The 19,310-nt window shown below is 50.5% G+C and overlaps 7 protein-coding genes across 7 annotated transcripts; 4 read left to right on the forward strand and 3 right to left on the reverse strand.

Moving 5' to 3' along the window:
- Nucleotides 1–167: 167 nt before the first annotated feature.
- On the forward strand, nt 168–3,931 carry KY384_000691 (uncharacterized protein; the record flags this gene model as incomplete). Its single annotated transcript, XM_044809225.1, has 3 exons — nt 168–1,681; nt 2,348–3,095; nt 3,152–3,931. 3 exons carry the CDS (start codon nt 168–170, stop codon nt 3,929–3,931), a joined length of 3,042 nt encoding a protein of 1,013 aa, XP_044665212.1.
- A 301-nt stretch (nt 3,932–4,232) lies between these two features.
- Nucleotides 4,233–7,094, forward strand: KY384_000692 (uncharacterized protein; the record flags this gene model as incomplete). Its single annotated transcript, XM_044809226.1, has 4 exons — nt 4,233–4,270; nt 4,328–4,658; nt 4,853–5,448; nt 5,798–7,094. 4 exons carry the CDS (start codon nt 4,233–4,235, stop codon nt 7,092–7,094), a joined length of 2,262 nt encoding a protein of 753 aa, XP_044665213.1.
- A 200-nt stretch (nt 7,095–7,294) lies between these two features.
- KY384_000693 (uncharacterized protein) lies at nt 7,295–8,527 on the reverse strand (the record flags this gene model as incomplete). Its single annotated transcript, XM_044809227.1, has 1 exon — nt 7,295–8,527. The coding sequence occupies one exon, from the start codon at nt 8,525–8,527 to the stop codon at nt 7,295–7,297; it is 1,233 nt and encodes a 410-aa protein (XP_044665214.1).
- Nucleotides 8,528–10,895: 2,368 nt separating this feature from the next.
- Nucleotides 10,896–13,332, forward strand: KY384_000694 (uncharacterized protein; the record flags this gene model as incomplete). Its single annotated transcript, XM_044809228.1, has 2 exons — nt 10,896–12,238; nt 12,294–13,332. The coding sequence occupies 2 exons, from the start codon at nt 10,896–10,898 to the stop codon at nt 13,330–13,332; spliced, it is 2,382 nt and encodes a 793-aa protein (XP_044665215.1).
- Nucleotides 13,333–13,520: 188 nt separating this feature from the next.
- Nucleotides 13,521–15,641, reverse strand: KY384_000695 (uncharacterized protein; the record flags this gene model as incomplete). Its single annotated transcript, XM_044809229.1, has 8 exons — nt 13,521–14,106; nt 14,188–14,348; nt 14,413–14,992; nt 15,041–15,090; nt 15,145–15,211; nt 15,261–15,303; nt 15,357–15,390; nt 15,453–15,641. The coding sequence occupies 8 exons, from the start codon at nt 15,639–15,641 to the stop codon at nt 13,521–13,523; spliced, it is 1,710 nt and encodes a 569-aa protein (XP_044665216.1).
- A 991-nt stretch (nt 15,642–16,632) lies between these two features.
- On the reverse strand, nt 16,633–17,367 carry KY384_000696 (uncharacterized protein; the record flags this gene model as incomplete). Its single annotated transcript, XM_044809230.1, has 1 exon — nt 16,633–17,367. The coding sequence occupies one exon, from the start codon at nt 17,365–17,367 to the stop codon at nt 16,633–16,635; it is 735 nt and encodes a 244-aa protein (XP_044665217.1).
- A 486-nt stretch (nt 17,368–17,853) lies between these two features.
- Nucleotides 17,854–19,267, forward strand: KY384_000697 (uncharacterized protein; the record flags this gene model as incomplete). Its single annotated transcript, XM_044809231.1, has 2 exons — nt 17,854–18,662; nt 18,715–19,267. The coding sequence occupies 2 exons, from the start codon at nt 17,854–17,856 to the stop codon at nt 19,265–19,267; spliced, it is 1,362 nt and encodes a 453-aa protein (XP_044665218.1).
- Between the last annotated feature and the right edge of the window lie 43 nt (nt 19,268–19,310).

The following is a 19,310-nucleotide window of genomic DNA, read 5'->3' on the forward strand; positions in this document are numbered from 1 at the left end:
TTGCGGTGTGGCTTGAGCATTGGAATCCCGTCCCAATGAACATCCATTCTTCCCTTCGCTAACATACTAGATCTGCATCACAGGCATCATCATTTCCAAACTTGGCAAACCTTTCAGCCAGAGACGTCAACTGACAGGCGCCACCGTTCGACATTCGCTTGAGAATTATGGACGGCCCAGTTCCTGTAATAAGGGACATCAACGACCTGTATCCCCAAGATGATTTGCCCAAGCAGCGCGATCGATTCTCACGGCTGCTTCAGGCCTTCAAGGCCAGGTACCAGCAAAATGCTCAATTCGTATCAAGGAGTCCGGGCAGAGTCAATCTCATTGGCGAACACATCGACTATTCGCTGTACGAGGTTTTGCCAATGGCCATCACTGCAGATGTGCTCATTGCAGTCTCGGTTGCACAGGAAAACATTGCGGGCGCAAAAGTGATTTGCGCTAATGTGAATGACGAGAAGTACAACACAGAGCAATTTGACATTTCCGCCGAAGGAAATATAGAGATTGATCCCTCAACGCATCAATGGACCAACTACTTCAAATCAGGTTTCAGAGGTGCCGTAGAGTTGCTTCGCAAATCTGACCCGAACTTCCATGCTCGTGGTATGCATGTACTAGTTGACGGATCAGTGCCTGCAGGAGCAGGTTTGTCAAGCAGTGCTGCTTTCGTTTGTGCAACTGCCTTGGCTGTGCTGCGCGCTAATGGCAAAGAAAAAGTGGTCAAGGAAGACCTGGTACAGCTGGCTATAGTGTCGGAACGCTCTGTTGGTGTCAATTCAGGCGGCATGGATCAAGCGGCATCCGTCTTCTCCATTAAAGGAGACGCAGTAAGTGTTGAGTTCTTCCCAGACCTTCACGCCGAAACCATCAAGTTTCCAGAGCTAGACCCTCCCATGACTTTCATGATTGCACAAAGCTTTGTGACGGCCGACAAACATGTTACAGCCCCTCATCAGTATAATCTGCGCGTCGTTGAGTGCACACTCGCTGCAGAAGTCCTAGCAGCCAAGGAGAGCATCAAAGTGTCAGACGATGCTGGTCCTTTGGGACGAAGTCTTCGAGGCTTTCAGTCGGCCTTTGAAGATGCTAAAACTATTCCTCAAGATCCTGCGCAGCTGAAGGAGAGAGTAAAAGGGGTACTTGAGCTCGTTTCAAAGCATTTGACTAATTCCCAAGATTTTACTCGCGAGGACATTGCGTCTGTCATGGATACTACCGTCTCTGACATCGAACAACGATATATGACAAAGTTTCCGGTTCAAGCTAAGCACTTTCATCTCGGTGCCCGTGCAAGTCACGTTCTTCAAGAAGCTTTGAGAGTCCTAGACTTTAAGGCGCTTCTGAAAGACAAAGATAACCCGGCGCTCTTGCCGCAACTTGGGAAGCTTATGAACCAGACGCAAGAGTCTTGCCGTAACCTCTACGAATGTAGTTGCCCGGAAATAGATTCACTTTGTGATATCGCACAGGATCATGGTGCTTATGGTAGCAGACTGACTGGAGCAGGATGGGGAGGTTGCACTGTCCACCTGGTTCCAAAGGATAAGGTCGAGAGTATAAAGTCTGCATGGGAAGAGCAGTATTACAGAGTAAGAGATCCCTCTATGACAAGAGCGAGGATGGATGAGACTGGTGCTGTGGTCGTCAGTGAGCCTGGACATGGCTCGATGATGTAAGTGAATGGCTACGAATCGCTTCTTCATAAGACTAACGCATGTCCAGAATTGATCTTTCCTAGCCTAGGTCTCCCTGCTGAGCATTCCTTCTTGCTAATGATGTTACGGTCGTCGACTCAGCGACAGGGTAGTCGCGCCTTCCTCGTAATTTGACGGGGTATAATGGACCTGTCACCAAAACCCCTTTCTACTTCTTCTCCATCTTTTCATTAGCAAAACCACTAAGTCAGGCATCTTACTCCGATCAGTCAAGCATATCAACCAATTTATGATTATACCACGTATAGGTATAGCTTCTGCTACATTACATAATTCAGAGAGAAGTCATTATCCATTCCACCATCGAGCAAACCACCCGCCCGAATCAATCCATCAGAAGAAGCCTGCCACTTTCTATACAGAATTTGAATTGCAATGGCATCCTCGGGTAATCCAGTTGCACCTCCAGGTCTCTTGAGAGCCCGTGTCTCTTGGAGATTTGCCTGCAAAAAGTTTGTTGAGGATAGATGGGACGATATCAAGGATGCAGGGAGATATATGAGGGACGCAGGTGAAAGCCTCTGCGACCTTTGTGGCACTTTTTTTTGTTGCTGTAACGGGGGATGCCAGGAGCACTATAATCCCCCGTGCACTGAGAATACCACCTTGCAAAATCTGGACAGCCCTCGGGCTGAACAGTCTGGTATTACCACTGACGCAGCCTCGATCCTGCAGGAGCAAAAGACGGAAAATGGTGATGCCACCCACAGACCCCGAAATGTGCAGCAGCAAAATGTGGAACAAAGTGCTACCACTCGTCAACTCTCGACCGTGCAGGAGCAAAATTCGGCACAGGGTGTTACTACCCGGCAAAATTCGACCGCGCACGGGAAAAATGCGAGACAATCTTTGGATGGGGCAAACCAGCATGTAGTACAAGAAAACAACGCAGCTGAAGGGCGCAACCAGTCGAGCGACCAGGACAAGGTCTTGCCTGCACCGCGTACTCCACAGCCAGAGAGTAGTACTTCAGCGACGAACCGGAAAACTGTTGGGGAACACCCTACATCGATCGAATCGCCGCAAACTCCGCTGAAAGTCCCTAGTGAGGCGCGTCGTGGTCCCTCGAGGACGCATGAGCACCGTGAAACAGAGGACTTGGATAGAGTAGAACCACATCCAGCACCAGCACAGCGTGCAGATGGCATGGCGAACACTGGGCTAGCGCAAATGCAGCCTCAATTAGAGACTTTTCCTCCGTACTCAGGTCCAAGAACTCCTTCGCCGAAGGATTTGGGTCTTGAAGCGGTCAACGACCCAGTGGACGAGCCTGTAGAGCCTGAGGGAGTATTAGGGTTAGCTGGACTTTGGAACACTGCTTCTCATGAATCAGAACATCTTCCGGTCCAAGGAGCTGAGCTTCGGTCAACTGTAAACCTGACGCAAAGATTCGCGGCCCAAAATGATGGCTGGGGGCCAAGTAGCAGCCCGGAGAGACAGCCTCATCAATCACGAGACCGAACAAGAGGAAGGACGCTATCTACCCCCCATCACATGCAAGTGCCGATATCAACAGTAGCACTTCCGAAACTCAGACGAACGATCAAGGAACACCCGTCTACGCTACCCCAGGTGACGAGTTGGCGCCGAACTTCATTCCCCCGGAGGTAGGGCCTCCCTCGACTAGAACCGCAGAAGAAGCAGCACACCCTGCCGTTCAGAGGGTTGATCGTCATCGAGAAGCAAGCGTTACTTCTACCGGTACGGTTCGACAAGATTCCAACGTCGCACCATTGGGCCCTTTCGCTACGGATATTACTCCTAGGCCTCTTGGCATACCTGACAACACCGACCGAGGTCAAAATTTGACTCAGCTATCATCGATACAAGTCGAGGGAAACCAAATGAGTTGCGAAGCGCAGAATGCTGAGGCACCAGATGCTCGTCATCCTCAAGCGGCGGGCGATAGGGATTCTAGGCCAACCTTACCTGCCTTAGCAAATGGTCAATCTCGTGACGATGTGGCTCATTGGAACAATCAATTATATACCGCAAGTCAGAATGATTCACAAAATGCTACCGATGCGGTCAACAATGAGAACGCCAACCCAAACACTCCGCTTCCTGATCAGGGGCGAGATCCCACAGCTGGTCCTGTGGCTGCGTCAAGAGCCCGTGCAGCAAAGCAAGTAGCCAAGGTCACACTCCATAATCTAAGAAATATTACCAGAAGAGATAGAGGCCCACCCGCCGGACCAAGCACTTGAGGTTTAGATCACAGATTCTCGGATGTTTTACAGGTTTGAGGCTTGGAGGAGAAAGACGTTGATTCCTTCGTTGAGCGTGAATTAGCTATAACAATTCAACACGTCATCATTGATCAATAGTGAGGATAGATATCGGTCTTGCAAACATTGTTTTTTTGTCTCGCTCCAAACGCCACCTATGTGAAGTAGTACAACTCGCACAATGAAACCTTATTATTTTTAACCGTAGAGCTTTAGATCCTGAACAACGACTTCGATTCTTCATCCGTGTCAGCCACATCGCCCCAGCACCACCTTCGACATGCACATCCTCGTGACCAACGATGATGGCCCCCCATCGTAAGTTCCCCATCCTCCATCCGCACAATCCTTTTCCCTAAATCTTGTACTCAAAAGCAATCAATCATCCCCCTATGTCCACCCCTTCATTTCCGCCCTCCAATCCGCCGGGCACATCATCTCCGTAGTCCTACCCCACCAACAGCGTTCCTGGATCGGCAAAGCGCATTTTGTGCATCAGACCGTTCAACCTGTATCGTACACGCCGTCGAAAGACCCGCATAGTGGGGGCGAAGGGTCGTCGACACAACCGTACCGTGGTGGAGGCGGTGTCGCTACGACTACGACTGGGGGTGGGAGTGAGGGGGAGAAATGGGTCCTTGTTGATGGAACGCCGGCGACTTGTACGCAGTTGGGCTTGTTCCATTTGTTCAAGGATCGGACACCTGTATGTACTCCCCCTCTCTCCCTTCCTCCGCCACCAACTGCTCTCGCGTCTTTCTCTTCTCCAAAATCAAAGCCATCTTTCATGAAAGGCGGGGTATTCAGCTTTCCCCCTCCTACGCATCCATTATTGCTCCTATTCTAATCCCCTCCCCCCTCCCCAACCCACCGGGACCCACCATCTCTAATTACACGCAGTTCGACCTCGTGGTCTCCGGCCCCAACTACGGCAAAAACACCACCTCTCTCTTCTCGCTCTCGTCCGGCACCATAGGCGGCGCTCTCGAAGCCGCCACTTTCGGCGTCAAAGCCATCGCGCTGAGTTTCGCGCATTGGACCCGCAATCATGATCCAGAAATCGTCGAAGAAGCTTGTAAGCACAGCGTTGCTCTAATTGAGAAGATCGGTGGGGGGAATTATTGGGGCGCGGGGGAGGGGGAGGCTGGAAAGGGGGCGGATTTGTGGAATGCGAATGTGCCGTTGCAGAAGGGTGTTAGTGGGAAGAAAGTGATGGTGTGTCCGATTCTGGAGAGCAGGTGGAGGAGTGGGAGTTGTTTTGAGGAGGTTGGTGGGGCGGTGGTGGGGGAGGAAGGGAAGGGGGAGAGCGAGGCTGAGCAGGCGGCGGAGAGGGAGTATATGATTAGGGAGGGGGATGAGGACGGAGGGGCCAAGGGCGATCTGGAGGGCAAAACGGTGGCGTTCACGTGGGCGCCCAAGTACGATGATGTAGCGAGGAATATTAAGGATGCTGGGGAGGGGAGCGATGGATGGGCCATCACGCAGGGCTTTACGAGGTGAGTCTCCTTGCTGTGCGTCGAAAGCGAGGAAAGGAGAACGCACGATGTTTGGTAGAGGGTAGTAGGCTAACGAGTAAAAGTGTCACACCATTGAAAGCGAACTTCATGCATGCGTCGACCGTGCCATATGGGGAGATGAAGCTGTGAGTACATACCAAAGCACATGGTACGGACAGCAAGCGTGCATTTATGACTTAAAGCATTGAAAAGAATAGAGATCTGCATTGGCTGCCTTTGCTTGACTTCACATCGCTGTCATTACTGCAAGAATGGGTTTCTCACTTTCTTGTCTTGGATCGTGTCACACCGGCGCTCTAAGACTGTTTGATGCTGACGCATCGGGTAGATTCAGACGTCGTGACACTCCCATACCTCATATCTACGCTATTGTCGACGCAGACGACTTTCTTCTTCCGTTGCTGCATTCCGCCCTTCGTAACATCTTCCCACCAGCTAACACCCTCGCGCTCAAATTGATCGAATCCCTAAATCAACTTCCCACACCCTCGTCGCCTCTCCTCCAGCTGACTTCGTACGAACTCGTCGACTTCTCTCACCTCCTCGCCCATCCTAATACCAGTCTAGCGAATGCATACGTAATCCGCAAAGCTCTGATCCGGAAACACTATCTCTCGCAGACTGTCAGCACTTGGCTGACCAAGCATCCTAGCGATAGGAGTTTGAGAGGACACGTCCCAGAAACAGAGAGCTTTGAATTGGACTTCGCAGAATTTCTTGACGAAGCGCTGGTGGAGTGTTGGGGGTTGAAAGAGAGCTTTGTGAGCAAGGAGAGAGAATGGTGGGTCCTGAAGCCAGGAATGAGTGAGCAGGGGCAAGGGGTGAGGTTATTCAGTAGCGAGGAGGAGCTGAGGCGCATTTTCGAGCAATGGGAGGATGAACAGCCAAGCGAAGACGAAGAAGAGGACGACGGAGGGACAGATACCCCTGTGGTTATAAATGGAGCTGAGCGAATGGGTGCTGGCACGATGACAAGCCAATTGAGGCATTTTGTTGTGCAGAGGTATATTGATAGACCACTTCTATTTGAAGAACTAGGGAGGCGTAAGTTCCATATTCGGAGCTATGTTCTAGCCTCAGGGGCGCTGAAGGTCTATGTCTACCGGGAAATGTTGGCGTTGTTTGCGTCTTTACCGTACAAAGAGCCTGGTGAGGACGGAGACATGGATGAAAGGGTACATTTGACGAATACGTGTCTTCAGGCCGGGACCCTTGCCGAGGGAAGTGTTCATCGTTACTGGGATTTGCCCCCTTCAAATTCCACCTTGACTATTCCACAGGACTGGCACACGCAAGCTTTTAAACAGATACAGGCAGCAACCGGAACACTTTTTGAAGCTGCTGCTCGCGAGCAGATGATTCACTTTCAGACTCTGCCGAACGCTTTTGAAGTGTTTGGTGTTGATTGGATGGTGGATGAGGATGGCAATGCCTCTCTATTGGAAGTAAATGCCTTTCCAGACTTCAAGCAGAGTGGCGAAGGCTTGAAAGACCTAGTTGCTGGATTCTGGCAGCAAGTCGTTCGAATCGCGGTGGGCGGCTTCTTTGGGTCTCAAGATGCATCCTCGTTTCGCGGAAGCGATGAAATGATCAAGGTACTTGATCTGGATCTGGGCAGAAATTAAGGCAAATCCTGGCGCTGCAGAACTCACTAGTATTGTAAACACCAGAAACAGAGGAACTGTGCGCCGCGAGCTTAGATACTCTCGCTTCTTCTCGGTATTCGAATGTTTGGCTTCCTTGATGTACTCACATTAATGGAGATCAGAGCATCTTGCTCTCATCTTGGTCGTATCGAGGCTCCCTCGAATAGCAAAAGGTAAGCCTACTTCTTTTTGGATGCTGCCTTCCCAAAGAAGTCGCTCATCTTTTTCATTCCACTGATGTCGGCTTTTTTCAGGTCTTTGATCCCTCTAGTCTCCAATTTTTTCTTTTTCTCCTCTTCTTCCTTCTTTCTTTTTTTCGAAGCTCTTGCCTCAGCAACTTCATCATCTTCATAGGCATTCCTCTTGTTGCTGTAATCACTCATTGACGTGGCTGTGAGCGCCTCAGTCCGTACTCTGGTGATTTCTGCTAGCCGTGTGTTGAGCAACTGGAAATTTAATTTGCATTCCGGTGAAGCTAGAAGTGCGTTCAATTCTATTGCCAGACGAGCAGGAATATAGGAGGTCATCATATAGTTCAAGACTGTACGCAGCCGTAGCAATTGGCGAATTCCATCATCAGCCTGGCCTTCAACTGTATCAGGAACTGTGATGTCTGTTGAGACCGATGCAGCCTCAGATAAAGTCGCAGTGCTTGATTGAGATTCTACGGATGAATCTTCTTTGCATGTTGCCGGCTGAGATTCGGACATGGATGTTTCTTCCCTTTTAATACCCAGGACAGGCACGTCGAGAGCTCTTCGCACGAACTTTTCCTCCATGCTCGCAGGCAAGCCGTCTTCGACGACTTTCGTTGCTTTCAAAATCAGCTCTTGCAGAAGCTTGCTGTTGTTTAAGCGATACATCTGCTCTCCTCCAGCGTCAACAGTGTCACATACGACCTGCAGTCTACTTTCGAATCTTGCACAGATACCAGCATGCCTGTTCAATTCCTTGAATTGTTTCGAGCAATCACTTAGCTTCTCGACATAGTCATCGCAAGACAGAAACACGTGCTTCTCCTTCTCTGGCTCGCCGGAAAGTGCTGGCAACAGAAGGAACAGAGGGTCGATTGGTGTGGCGACGAGCATTGCTGCCTTGCTGATGATGTAGCGCTGCGCTGCGATTCTACCTTCTTCATTCTCTCCCACGTCATTTGTCGCATGCTTGCTAGATACCCCGTCTTCCTGCATGTCCTGGAATTTTACCCCATTTCGGGCGGGAGCATCTATAAGCCAACTTCGGCAAGTGCTTTTGGGAGCTGCAATGCGTATGAATTCGTAAATGCCTCCATTTGGGTCGAATAAATATCTGCTTGGTGCTGCTGTGCGAGGATGTGCGAAAGTGCATATGATTGAGTCAGGGGATCGATCTTTAGGTAGTACCAGCAACTTGCGTGTAGTATCCAATTCCATGTTGGTTGTTGATCGATCTAGAAAGTCCAGTTTTAATTGACGCGTCGACGCGACAGAGGCCAAAAATGACCCCTGACAGTCTCAGTGTTACGCAGACAGTATATGAGCTAAGTATCAAACGCACATCTAAGTGGCAAAATACGCGCACTGCGGGTAATTCCTACGTAATTCTCAGACTGTCCCCCTAGGCGTCAAGCGACGAAATATCTTCAAAATATCTTTTCATTCTCGCTCACACTTTTCCAGGGATATTCACTTGCATCAAAGTTTTTCGTCAGGTCCTCTATTGCAATTCAGACCGAATATGATACTTGCAAACACCCATCAACTTAAATGGAACATTCAAAGCTGTGTTCAGAATTGAAGAAGACTCTCGTCGAATTAAGGGAACAAACATTCACAAACGGATAATTCCTCGTCAACGAGCATGCATGGATTACCGTACGTTCAGATCGATGGTCTTACGCAAAGCAAGTAAACAAAAAAAGCCAACATAATTCGTACTCTCCATCCAACCTTCCATTGTGTGCAAGACAGAAGCCACTCACTGCTCACCGCCAACCCTGACTACTAATTTCTCACCCCTCACCTTTCCCGCTTTCATTTCCTCGAAACCTTTCGAGATCCCCGTCGCTAAACCTCCTTCTACAAGTCTATGTCTTACAGTCTTCACTGTCCCAGCTCTCAATAATTCCGTGAGCTCCTTGAGGTTTCTAGATGCGATGGTGTAGTCGGTTTGGGAAGCAGGGTGGTACTTGAAAAGGAACCAGAACGGCTAATCTTATTTCAGCCAGTGGTCAAGAAAGGATGCGCGATATGAACTGTAAAGAAAGAATGTTTTGGATGGCGAACCTTTCCTAAAGCAGTGTAACTGAGAATCCAGCCATCCACCTTGACCTCCGCAGGTACGGTTCCTTTCACCATCCCCGGCGGCAGCGTTCTCACTAGACTGCCCTTCGGTCCACCCTCACCACCCCCCATCAAACTCGCACACGATACCGTACTCGACCCCTCGGAATGACAATCTAGTGCTTTGGTGACATTCTTTCCCAATTGCTTGACATCGTGCTCAAGAGTGGAGGACTTGTACTCAAAACATTTGTCAGCTCCAAGGTTGAGCAGGCGAGAATGGTGTTGAGACGAAGCAACAGCAATGATGAACATGGAAGGGTAGTGATGGCGAGAATACTGTATGGTATGCATTCCCGTATTTGTCGCGGCTGAATAAATAAGAAGCTATACGGGCACAGAAATCAGCATCAGGCTTACGTTCGAATGTTGATATGCCATAAACGTACTGCGTCTCTGTCGCCTACATTCTTCCAATCTCCGTCCACAGATCGAAACAATCGTTGCGGCAGTGCTTGCACTGCACTTATCCAGCCTACGCCTAGCGTGCAAGCTTGCTCTAAGCTTACATTATCAGGGACATAGAAGCACATTCCTGCGTCTACAACAAGGTATTCTGCAAAACCACCTGTGTGGCTATCCTTGCATCCATGAATCACACCAGCAATTCTGTCCCCTTTCTTCAAAGTGGATTGAGGATTGTTGTACAAAGTAGTAGGACTAGAGGGCACAGTATCAACGATGCCGGAAAAGTCGCAGCCGATGACTTTCGAGGGCGGGAGAGCCATCGAGGCATGCTTGTCTACATGATCAGATTATCCTGGGGGAAGAGAAGGAGCGGAGCCCACGGTCTGTAGGATTCAAAGAGACATATGACACTTTAACGAGGAGCTCAGTGGAGGCAGGGGTGGGAATATTGATGGTATAGAGGACCGGAGCGCGAAGGGTTCGCGTCATGAACGCTTTCATGGTTACTGATGGCATTATTTTCGGAAGGAGGCGAGAGCCGGACAATTTCTAAAGGTGAGATGTGATGACGATTGAAATGCAGATGGAAGCTCAGAGGGAGCAAATCGTAAGTCGACCGATGCCAGGGTAACTTTCCTTGACAGGATCATTAAGATTATTAGAAATGAGGGTGTTCATGGATCTCAGATCTTAAACGTAATCTTCATATCTTGCCTAAGAGACTAATCAAAATGTTGATGCCCCCTCGGCCCGACTTTGGAAAGCGAGGCGACAGGCGGGAACTAGTTCAACTCAACCTTAATAATTTGGTAATCCCGATTTTCACGCGTTACGCGACTTGATTGGTTTTGGACGTTCAGCTCTAGGTCAACGTCGACATACTAGCTCGCCTTCAGATGGAACGAATTGGTTTGAAGGAAGAATGTTTTTCATCGTCTGATGAGCCACTGGTGCTTTTCAAAAGCGCATGCGCAACCATTTTTGAGTGATTAGACGCTAGGCCCGCCCTAGGCTAATATCGCCATCTCCCCGCAGCTCATTCACTGAAGCAATGGAGTCGCGCTGGCCTCCAAAGTCACCACATGAAGCGCTGTTAAGCTCACCTAGCGGTCGCCAGAAAGCTCGCCAAATAGACAGTCGAACATCCCCTACTCCTTCTCCGTTGAGAAAATCCAGCGCAAACAAGAGGAATAGGCGAAGAATCAATAATGTTGACGGTGATGAGGATGAAGAGACTCTACAATTGCAGCTACAAGCTCTCGAGGCCAAGTTGAAATTGAAGCAACTTCAACGGCGAAAAGCGCAGAATCCACAGATCGAGCCCAATTGTCATGCGCGCCTTAGGAGTCCTCAAGGAGAGAATGTACCGCCTTCATCTAGAAATACTGGCCTTCTCGATCCTCCAAAGGCAATAGATGTCCCCGCGTCTCCCCAGAAAAGGGCTACGGCTGTCCCAGAAGCTAGATCGCCGGGGCGAGTCTTACTTGGCATAGATAAAGGGCTTAAGGGCAAGAATGTCTCCTTACGGAGGCCTCCGAAAGGTCAAACTCAACATGAAGACCCGTTTTGGAGCTCTTCTACCGCCGCTGGTAGAGATAAAAACGACTCGCTGCGTTCGAACGCTCCACAAAGTCATACAGGGCCGCAAAAATCATTCAGTGAGCGCGTAGCAGAGAGTCGGCGGCAAGATGATACCAGGCTAGAGCGGGAAGCCAGGCGGCAGAATCAAAGGAGCGCCAACTTTGCTGTAGATCAAACGGAAATCGATTCATACAGACAAAAAGCAGAGAGTGAATCCGTTCAGATGAGAAATGGCTTTCAGAAGCAAGATTCTACGGATCGTGGAGGCTTTAGCAGAGAGCAGATACTACAAGCGATGAATAAACCGAACGCAGGTGTTGTGAAACGAAGTAGGACCGTCACATCTTCGAAAGAACGGAGTAAAGCATCCAGCGATATCTGGATCAACCCAAACGCTGAGCCAGACGTTCTCCACGCAAAACCTGCTTCGAAACCTCGCGCAAAATCCCAGTCAACAAGTCGGACGCGAGCTACTGGTACCGTCAAATATGAAGATGCACAATCGTCAGAGCACCTCTTTGAGCCATTTTCTACCACACACCTGTCTCGACGACTGCTACCCCACCATTTCCTCACCCGCACATTCACCGACAAGTCCGTACTCCGCATCCCCGACCTTTTGGCCAACGTGAAATCACCAGACTACTCTCTCCCCGACGACTTCGAGGCCGACTACGTCGTCCTAGGCGTCCTAGCCTCTAAATCCACCCCCTTGACCCACAAAGCCACGCCCAAAACCACCTCCTCAGAACCTACAACCTCCCTCACGGAAGCCACAACCTCCTCCCCCAAAACACCCAAGGCAAATTCATGGTCCTAACCCTCACAGACCTAAAATGGACCCTCGACCTCTACCTCTTCACAACAGCCTACACGCGCTTCTACAAACTCCCCCTCGGCACCGTCCTCGCCATCCTAAACCCCTCCATCATGCCCCCCCAGCCCACAAAGTAGACACAGGCCGCTTCTCCCTCACGCTCAACAGCAGCGACGACACGATCCTCGAAATCGGCACAGCGCGGGATTTAGGCTGGTGCAAAGCCGTCCGCAAAGACGGCAAACCGTGTTCGGACTGGGTCGACAAGCGGCATACCGAGGTGTGCGAATTCCACGTCGATCGCGTCATCGAGCGCAATCGGCGCGGGAGAATGGAGGTGAATGGAATATCTGCGCCGTTCGCGCCGGGCGGGAAGAAGAAAGGGCGTACTGGTTTTTTCACCAGCGTGGGGAAGAATGGGTCGAGGACGAGGAGTAAAGAGTGGCATCCCTTGAGCGGAAATGATGGTGCAGGTGGGCTGAGGAGGGAAGGTGAGCAATATGATCGCGAGACTTCATCGCGGTATTTCGTGGCGCCTGCTTTCCCGGGAGAGATGGGTGGGGGTGGGGGAAGTGCGGCGCAGCTGCTCGATCGGGAGGATATGATGACGGCGCGCGGCGAGAGTAAGGAGGAGAGAGTGAGGAAGAGATTTGCGGAGCGGGAGAGGGAGAATGAGATCCGGCGGCGCTTGGGGGAGAAGGGGAATGGAGCTGGGAGCGAGTATGCGAGGATGAGCGGCGAGCAGAGCGCGAGGGTTGGTGAACAAAAAAATGGATCAAGGGGTGGAGAGGGTGATGTTGGTGCGAGAGAAGCGAGAGAGGGATTGTCGAGTGAGCAGCAGGGGGATCAGCAGGATTTGGAAGCCTCGAGGCAGGCGCTGCTGGGAAATAAGGCTAAGGAGGTGCATCTGAGCCCTCTGAAGAAGGCAAGTCTGAAGAGGAAGGGCATGGCAGGGTCTGAATCGGCGAGAAAGAAGACGCGGTTTGTGACTGAGAAGGGGATTCGAGAGGCGGGAAGGGAGAGTATTGGTGGCACGGCTCCTGCAGCTGCAGCGGCCGGGCATTCGGAGGATGAGCTGGAGATAGAGTAGTTGGCAAGACATTGCCATTATGATTACTGAGAACTGTAAAGTGGACGCCCATGGGCATCAAGTGTACTGCAAAGGCACCGTTCCTACTATCTGTTTCAACCACGTCTTCCTCATTTCAGCGACTCCTCATACTGTCAGTATCTGCCCACAAGATGTCACGACTTTCATCACCTATTGATCGCAAATACTTATACCGCGAACCCAGCGGACGCCTTCTGCCTGGGCTCCCCAGCCGCCTCAAAAGTTCCATTATACAGCCTCCTCAAACCCTGCGCAGTACTCTGCCCCGGTGCGACCCACGTCACATTATGGCCCAACGACTTCATGAAAGCCGTCGTCTCATTATCATACGTATACTCAAAACTGACCTGATTCGGCGCCAACTGATCATGCAGTCTCGGCCGCGCTAAGCTCTGCTTCACATTATCCCCCCGATCAAGCACGTTCCAGAGATTCTGGATCGTTGCCGTAATGATGCGCGAACCGCCTGCGGAGCCGATGACGTAGTAGAGGGAGTTGTTGGACTTGTGCTCGACAATGGTGGGGGAGATGCTGGAGAGGGGGCGCTTTCCAGGGCGGATGTAATTTGCGGGGGAGGGCGTGTAGCCGAAGGAATTGGAGGAGCCGGGGATGCTGAAGTCGTTCATTTCGTTGTTCATGATGACGCCGGTTTCGGGGACGATGAGGTGGGAGCCGAAGAGGAGGTTGACCGTTGTGGTGAGAGAGATGGCCATGCCGCTGGCGTCGCCGGTGACGATGTGAGACGTGCTACCTCTGAGGAGAACAACATGTTTAGAAGGAGAGAAAGACGACGGATAGGGGTAAAGATAGAGAACAGGGGAAATAAGTACTTACAATTCGAGAGAGATGAGCTCTGAAGGATCGTAGGCTTTGACATCTAGGGTTTCTGTGTCAGAGATTTTACTGCGGACGATCTCGGCGGTAGTCTCGTTGAGCATCTCATTTTGATACTCGTCTAGCCCTGGAACGAAGGCTGGATCACCAAGCTTTGCTCTCTTCAATACCAGAGAAAGTCAGCATGCGACACGCATAGTCGGCCTTTCATCGAGATCGACTTACCTCTCCATAAGCGAATCGGATTGCCTCGTCCAGCCTATGAGTGCTGAGATTGGTAGTGGAAGGTTGTCCAATATCTCCATATCCCTCTATCTTCTTCATGACAGAGAGAGCCACTTCCCCAGACGATGGAGCAGAGCATGCTGTAAGTTTGTAATCCCGATAGTCAACAGTGGCGGGTTTACGTATCGCTACTGTGTAGTTCTTCAAGTCGTCCAAAGTCATGGTGCCATTCACCGCTTGTAAGGCTTGGATTGTAGCATTTGCGATTGGGCCAGTGTAGAAAGCATCGGCGCCACGCTTCGAGATGGCTTCAAGCGTATCAGCATAGCGTCTCCGGGTGATTGTTTCATTTAATCCGAGCAGGGTTCCATTTGGCGCGAAATCAATTGCGAAGCCGGGGTCCTGAAGCAGGAAATTGTCTAGGCCTGCAACGGCGCTCTTCTCCTGGTTGACAAGGTCTTGCGTGACAGTGAAGCCATTCCGAGCCACTTTGATGGCGGGCTTCATTACATGCTCCCACGGTAATTTGCCGTAATTCTTATGAAGATACTCGAGACCTCGAACTTCACCGGGGACTCCACTAGAATGGGTAAGTGGGGGATCATGCCTTCACATACAACAACGATACCTTGCTAGTCCACCGTATATGGAAGCATTCACATTATCTTTATACATGTCCTAGATACCTGTCAGTCTCAAGTCACACAGGTAATAGTATTTTACCATCAGTACCTCGAAAGCAGCGGCGGGTGCAGTTTCCCGGAAATCGATGAATTCGTATGAGCCATTTGAGCCTCGTCTGTTCCTTGTCAGAGGGGTTTGCTGCAGCCCTCCTTGTTCGTACTTACACAATCATGAAACCACCACCCCCGAGTCCACTATGATACATGCCTAAGCAATCGTCAACAACGCAAGAAATCATGACCGGGTGAGTGTATATCTACCAATAACACCAATGCAGAAGACGGTGCCCACAAGCTGTGCATTGCCTACGGTCAGCGCACACTGTGTTAATTTCGTATGTTTGGGGGTAAACAAACAGCATCAGCAGCGTTACCACCATCCTTGATCAGATTCACACCAATTTTACTGCAGACAGCACTCTCAGAGGCGACAGCACCCTTCTGATCTTGTTCATGATACTGCTGGCCCCATCTCTTGGCAGGAGGTGCGGCTAAGACGATTTCGGGAACAAGCGCCAAGAGCAGCTTTGAAACGGGAAACAACATTTTCTGACTGTTCTTGCACAATAGGATGCAGGAACCCGTCCGGATCTTACGAGTTGTCAGATTTTGATCAAAGCCTGAACGGCGACCGTTAAGTACCAGCCTGCCGTGAAGAAGCGGGGTCGGTACCGCGTTTGCAAGCGTGAACAGAAGAGGAAGGTGCCTATCGAGCTAGTGACGCCCAGCCTGAAGATAAACAATTCATAAAAGGCCTCACCAAGAATTCACAAGACAAATGATAAGGAACTTTCTGGCGCATCATATTTGTGTGTGGATTCGCGCTGATCTGTCTTTGACGACAGACCTGGTGGTTTCGGCGTTGATGCAAGGCTGTCTTGAATCACATTGATATTGAAGGTTGTGCAGGGTCGAGATGCAGTCATTGCACATAGAGTAGAGTCGCAACCAAGGCATAGAATGGACTTTATTGGTCTGGTGCGCTCGACAATGCGCCCTTTCAACCCTTTCTTGAAACCTCAAGATGATCTGAAAGCCCTGGAGAGATGTCAAAAACTCCTGATGCTCCATGCTTCTTGAAAAGACCACGGTATTTGATTTCCACCTTCTGAAAGGCGTTGCCATCCCCTTTTCCTTCCTCCCCGCAAGATAGTTCAGCAAGTCTCATTTCTCCTCGAGGCGGTATGAGGCTCCAAGAGCGCTGAGATCATACACCAGAATCAACAAGGACCTGAGTCTCATGATGTGGGAGCCGACTGGGGCCGGAGCAAGCCTTTTGGGCGTATTATTGGATACTCGAGCGTCAAAGGCATGAAGAATCATGCTCTTGTATGATGTATCATAAGTTGTTGTTGATATCGGTCAGGTATATCAGTCTTGTCGGAGGCCATCTTTCCGTGCATCAAATTAAGCAGTAATGTTCTTCATTATTCAACTTGCTCAGTCAATATGATAGCAGTCAATGTCTGAAAGTCTGTATGAAGGGGGTATCACAAATGTTCAAAGCAGATGGAAGAGTAAAACTCCATACAGCAGCTCATATGCCTCTCCCTCTTCCTCGAGATCCACCCAGCCCCCTTCCAATACCACTTGCCGTTCTGCCAGTAGTATTGCCTCTTGCAGTGCCTCTGGTTCCTCCCTGACCACCGACGCCAACATAGCCTCTGCCTCTTGTCGTTCCTCTTCCGGTCACCCTGCCTGTCTTACTTTTTGTCCCCTTCGTACTTTCCAGCGCTCTTCTTCTCTCCTCTTCTTCTCTCTCTGCCTCCCTCTGCCTGGCCCTTCTCTCTTCCTCGGCCTCTCTTCTCTCTTGCTCCTGCTGCTTCTGCACCTCCTCATTCTCAGCATCGACAAGATCCTGGCTTGCGCCATGCCAATTTGGGTTCAGTATTAGCCGCTGATTGTGCTCTGTTTGACTGAGTATGCGCGTCCAGGTTGTGAGTAGCGTTGAAGCATTGTTGACTGTGGCTGACACAGTCTCCATATTGTTCTTCGCTTTTTCCAACGAGGCAGTAATGCCAGATACGACCGTATTCATGGAGCGCAGGGAAGCAAGCTCGTGCCGTAGGCGCTCCTCATGGTCTGCGAGGGCATCCTCGTCTGAGTCCAACGGCGGAGCAGAGGCTTCTTTGTGTGACTTATTCGTGTTCTCGGGCGCTCTAGGGGGGCGAGACTGTTTCTTTGACGGTGATGCGAAGAGATCCTCTGTCTCATCAGCCTCGGTGTCAGAGAGCGACAAGGAATCCAAGTCGGCGTCGCCGTTTTCTGCCATTGGGGATGGAGAGAGGTCTTTAGAGGCTCATTGGCATATGCAATTGTTTACAGCATGCAGGAGCCAATCGATTCGCCGGCAAGTGTTGATAATGCACGTGTTGTTGATTATCTGCTTCAGGCTACGCGCCGTTCCAGCCTCCTCCGCAATCCCAGCCCGCTCAAAAAATCCCTGCCAAGCATTTTGACCTCATTCCTCTGAGCTCCTGCGCCAGCCATTTACTCCTACATCCTTCTTTCGCACTTGACGACTCAACCGTTTCCCAGTATCACATATGCAGCATAGCTTGGAACATTGCTCTGTTGCTCAAGGAAACTTCACTTTGGTCAATTCGCACAGAGGAACTGGCAGAAGCATTTACAACAATTGCGACCTGGGATAGCTGACCATAATTACTTGCCACCCTCTTGGAAAGCACCACACATTTGGATGCAGGGCGGCCGGATCAACAACTGAACTTGCGCAAGCATTCTTGGACATGGTAGCATGGCAGCGACACCTCCTGCAACCAGTGTAGTTGAGACTCCGCCAACACCACGGCACGGTGACACTTCACGACACTACCCCACTCGGAAAAGCGCCCGGCAATCTTCAACTAAATTCATCAGCCGTACACAAACCCCACCTCGTGATCCAGGAGATCTCAATTCTAGGTTCGGTTCATCAAGACTACAGCAATCATCATCTCCTGCATCTTCAGGTATTCCGCCTCATTCTCCCCCTTCATCAACGAATACGTCTCCCCGCGGGAACTTGAGCCGAGGAAGAAAGACCAAGTATAACGATATCATGAATGGCACAGATGACTCGAGAGACGCTGTCTCTAGTAATCAGCCAAAGGGTGGTGGAAACACAGATCTCCAACCCTTAGAGGTCAATCCGCACATGCTGCCAACACCAGCCAGCGCCCCGCGAAAGAAACAGGTCTCAAGACCACAAGTAGATGCAGCCGCTCGAGTTCTGTTTCCTCCCCGTCCAGATTCTGTTGAAGATGCTATGCCTACGCCTCGTAAGAATCGCAAAAACCGAAGGAACGTTGGTTTCAACTTGTACGGTGATCCTGAAGAAGATGGTCAAAACTTGGATGAAAGAGTGCAAGTATTCACTGATTCCAAAGACCGAGTACCAGAAGTGGGTCCGCAAACAGACAATCCTTTTGTGGATGGCTCTCAGCAAAATCAACAACCAGAAATGGCCAAGCCTCGAGCGAGCAGGAAACGCAAGCAGCGTCATGTGGAGACTAACCCACAGATCGAGGATGCGTTCAATCGCGACGAAGGCATCGTGTATACCTTGTAAGTTTCACTCTTGATCCCTCTTTATTGCATTTAAATTGATCATTTCAAGCCGTGGCCGGAAGATATATCGCAAATTCCCCCAAAGTTCAGATTCGGAAAGCGGAAGCTCATTACATGCACATGATGACGCAAATGCCCCAGAAACAACCAGACTGCGACCTTTCACTCGCTCTTCAGTGAAACCCCGCCTCCTCTTCCCTACACCACAACAGCAAGCCGAACGCTCCGCCGCGGAACTTGCTGATGAGGAAGCTACCACTGAAATTGAAGACAACGGCATTGCGCAAAAGAAAGCTGTCACCACGCCGGTCAAGAAATCTTTTCAGACAGTCACGCCACCAACGACGGTTCACAGGACAAGATCAACGAAGAATCCAGGCGAATATGCGACCACATCACCACCCGACCAGGACATGGATGATGCGTCTCAAGAGATGCCAAAGAGAAAGAAAGTCAGCCCTTTCGATGGATGGGCGAGGACTAAGCCTGGGGCTGGTGATATGAGGGGTAAGAAGCGGGAGGGTGAAGCTATGGAGAAGACTGATGGCGACGGTGGGAAGAGAGTCAGGAGTGGAGCCTCTGCTTCGACGTCTTTCGGATGAATCTCATTTCGACATCACTCGGAGACAAAACTCCCCATTCAAG

Source organism: Bacidia gigantensis (assembly GCF_019456465.1).
Source record: "Bacidia gigantensis strain McMullin 20006 chromosome Unknown contig_74, whole genome shotgun sequence".
In the NCBI taxonomy this organism is placed as follows: Eukaryota; Fungi; Ascomycota; class Lecanoromycetes; order Lecanorales; family Ramalinaceae; genus Bacidia; species Bacidia gigantensis.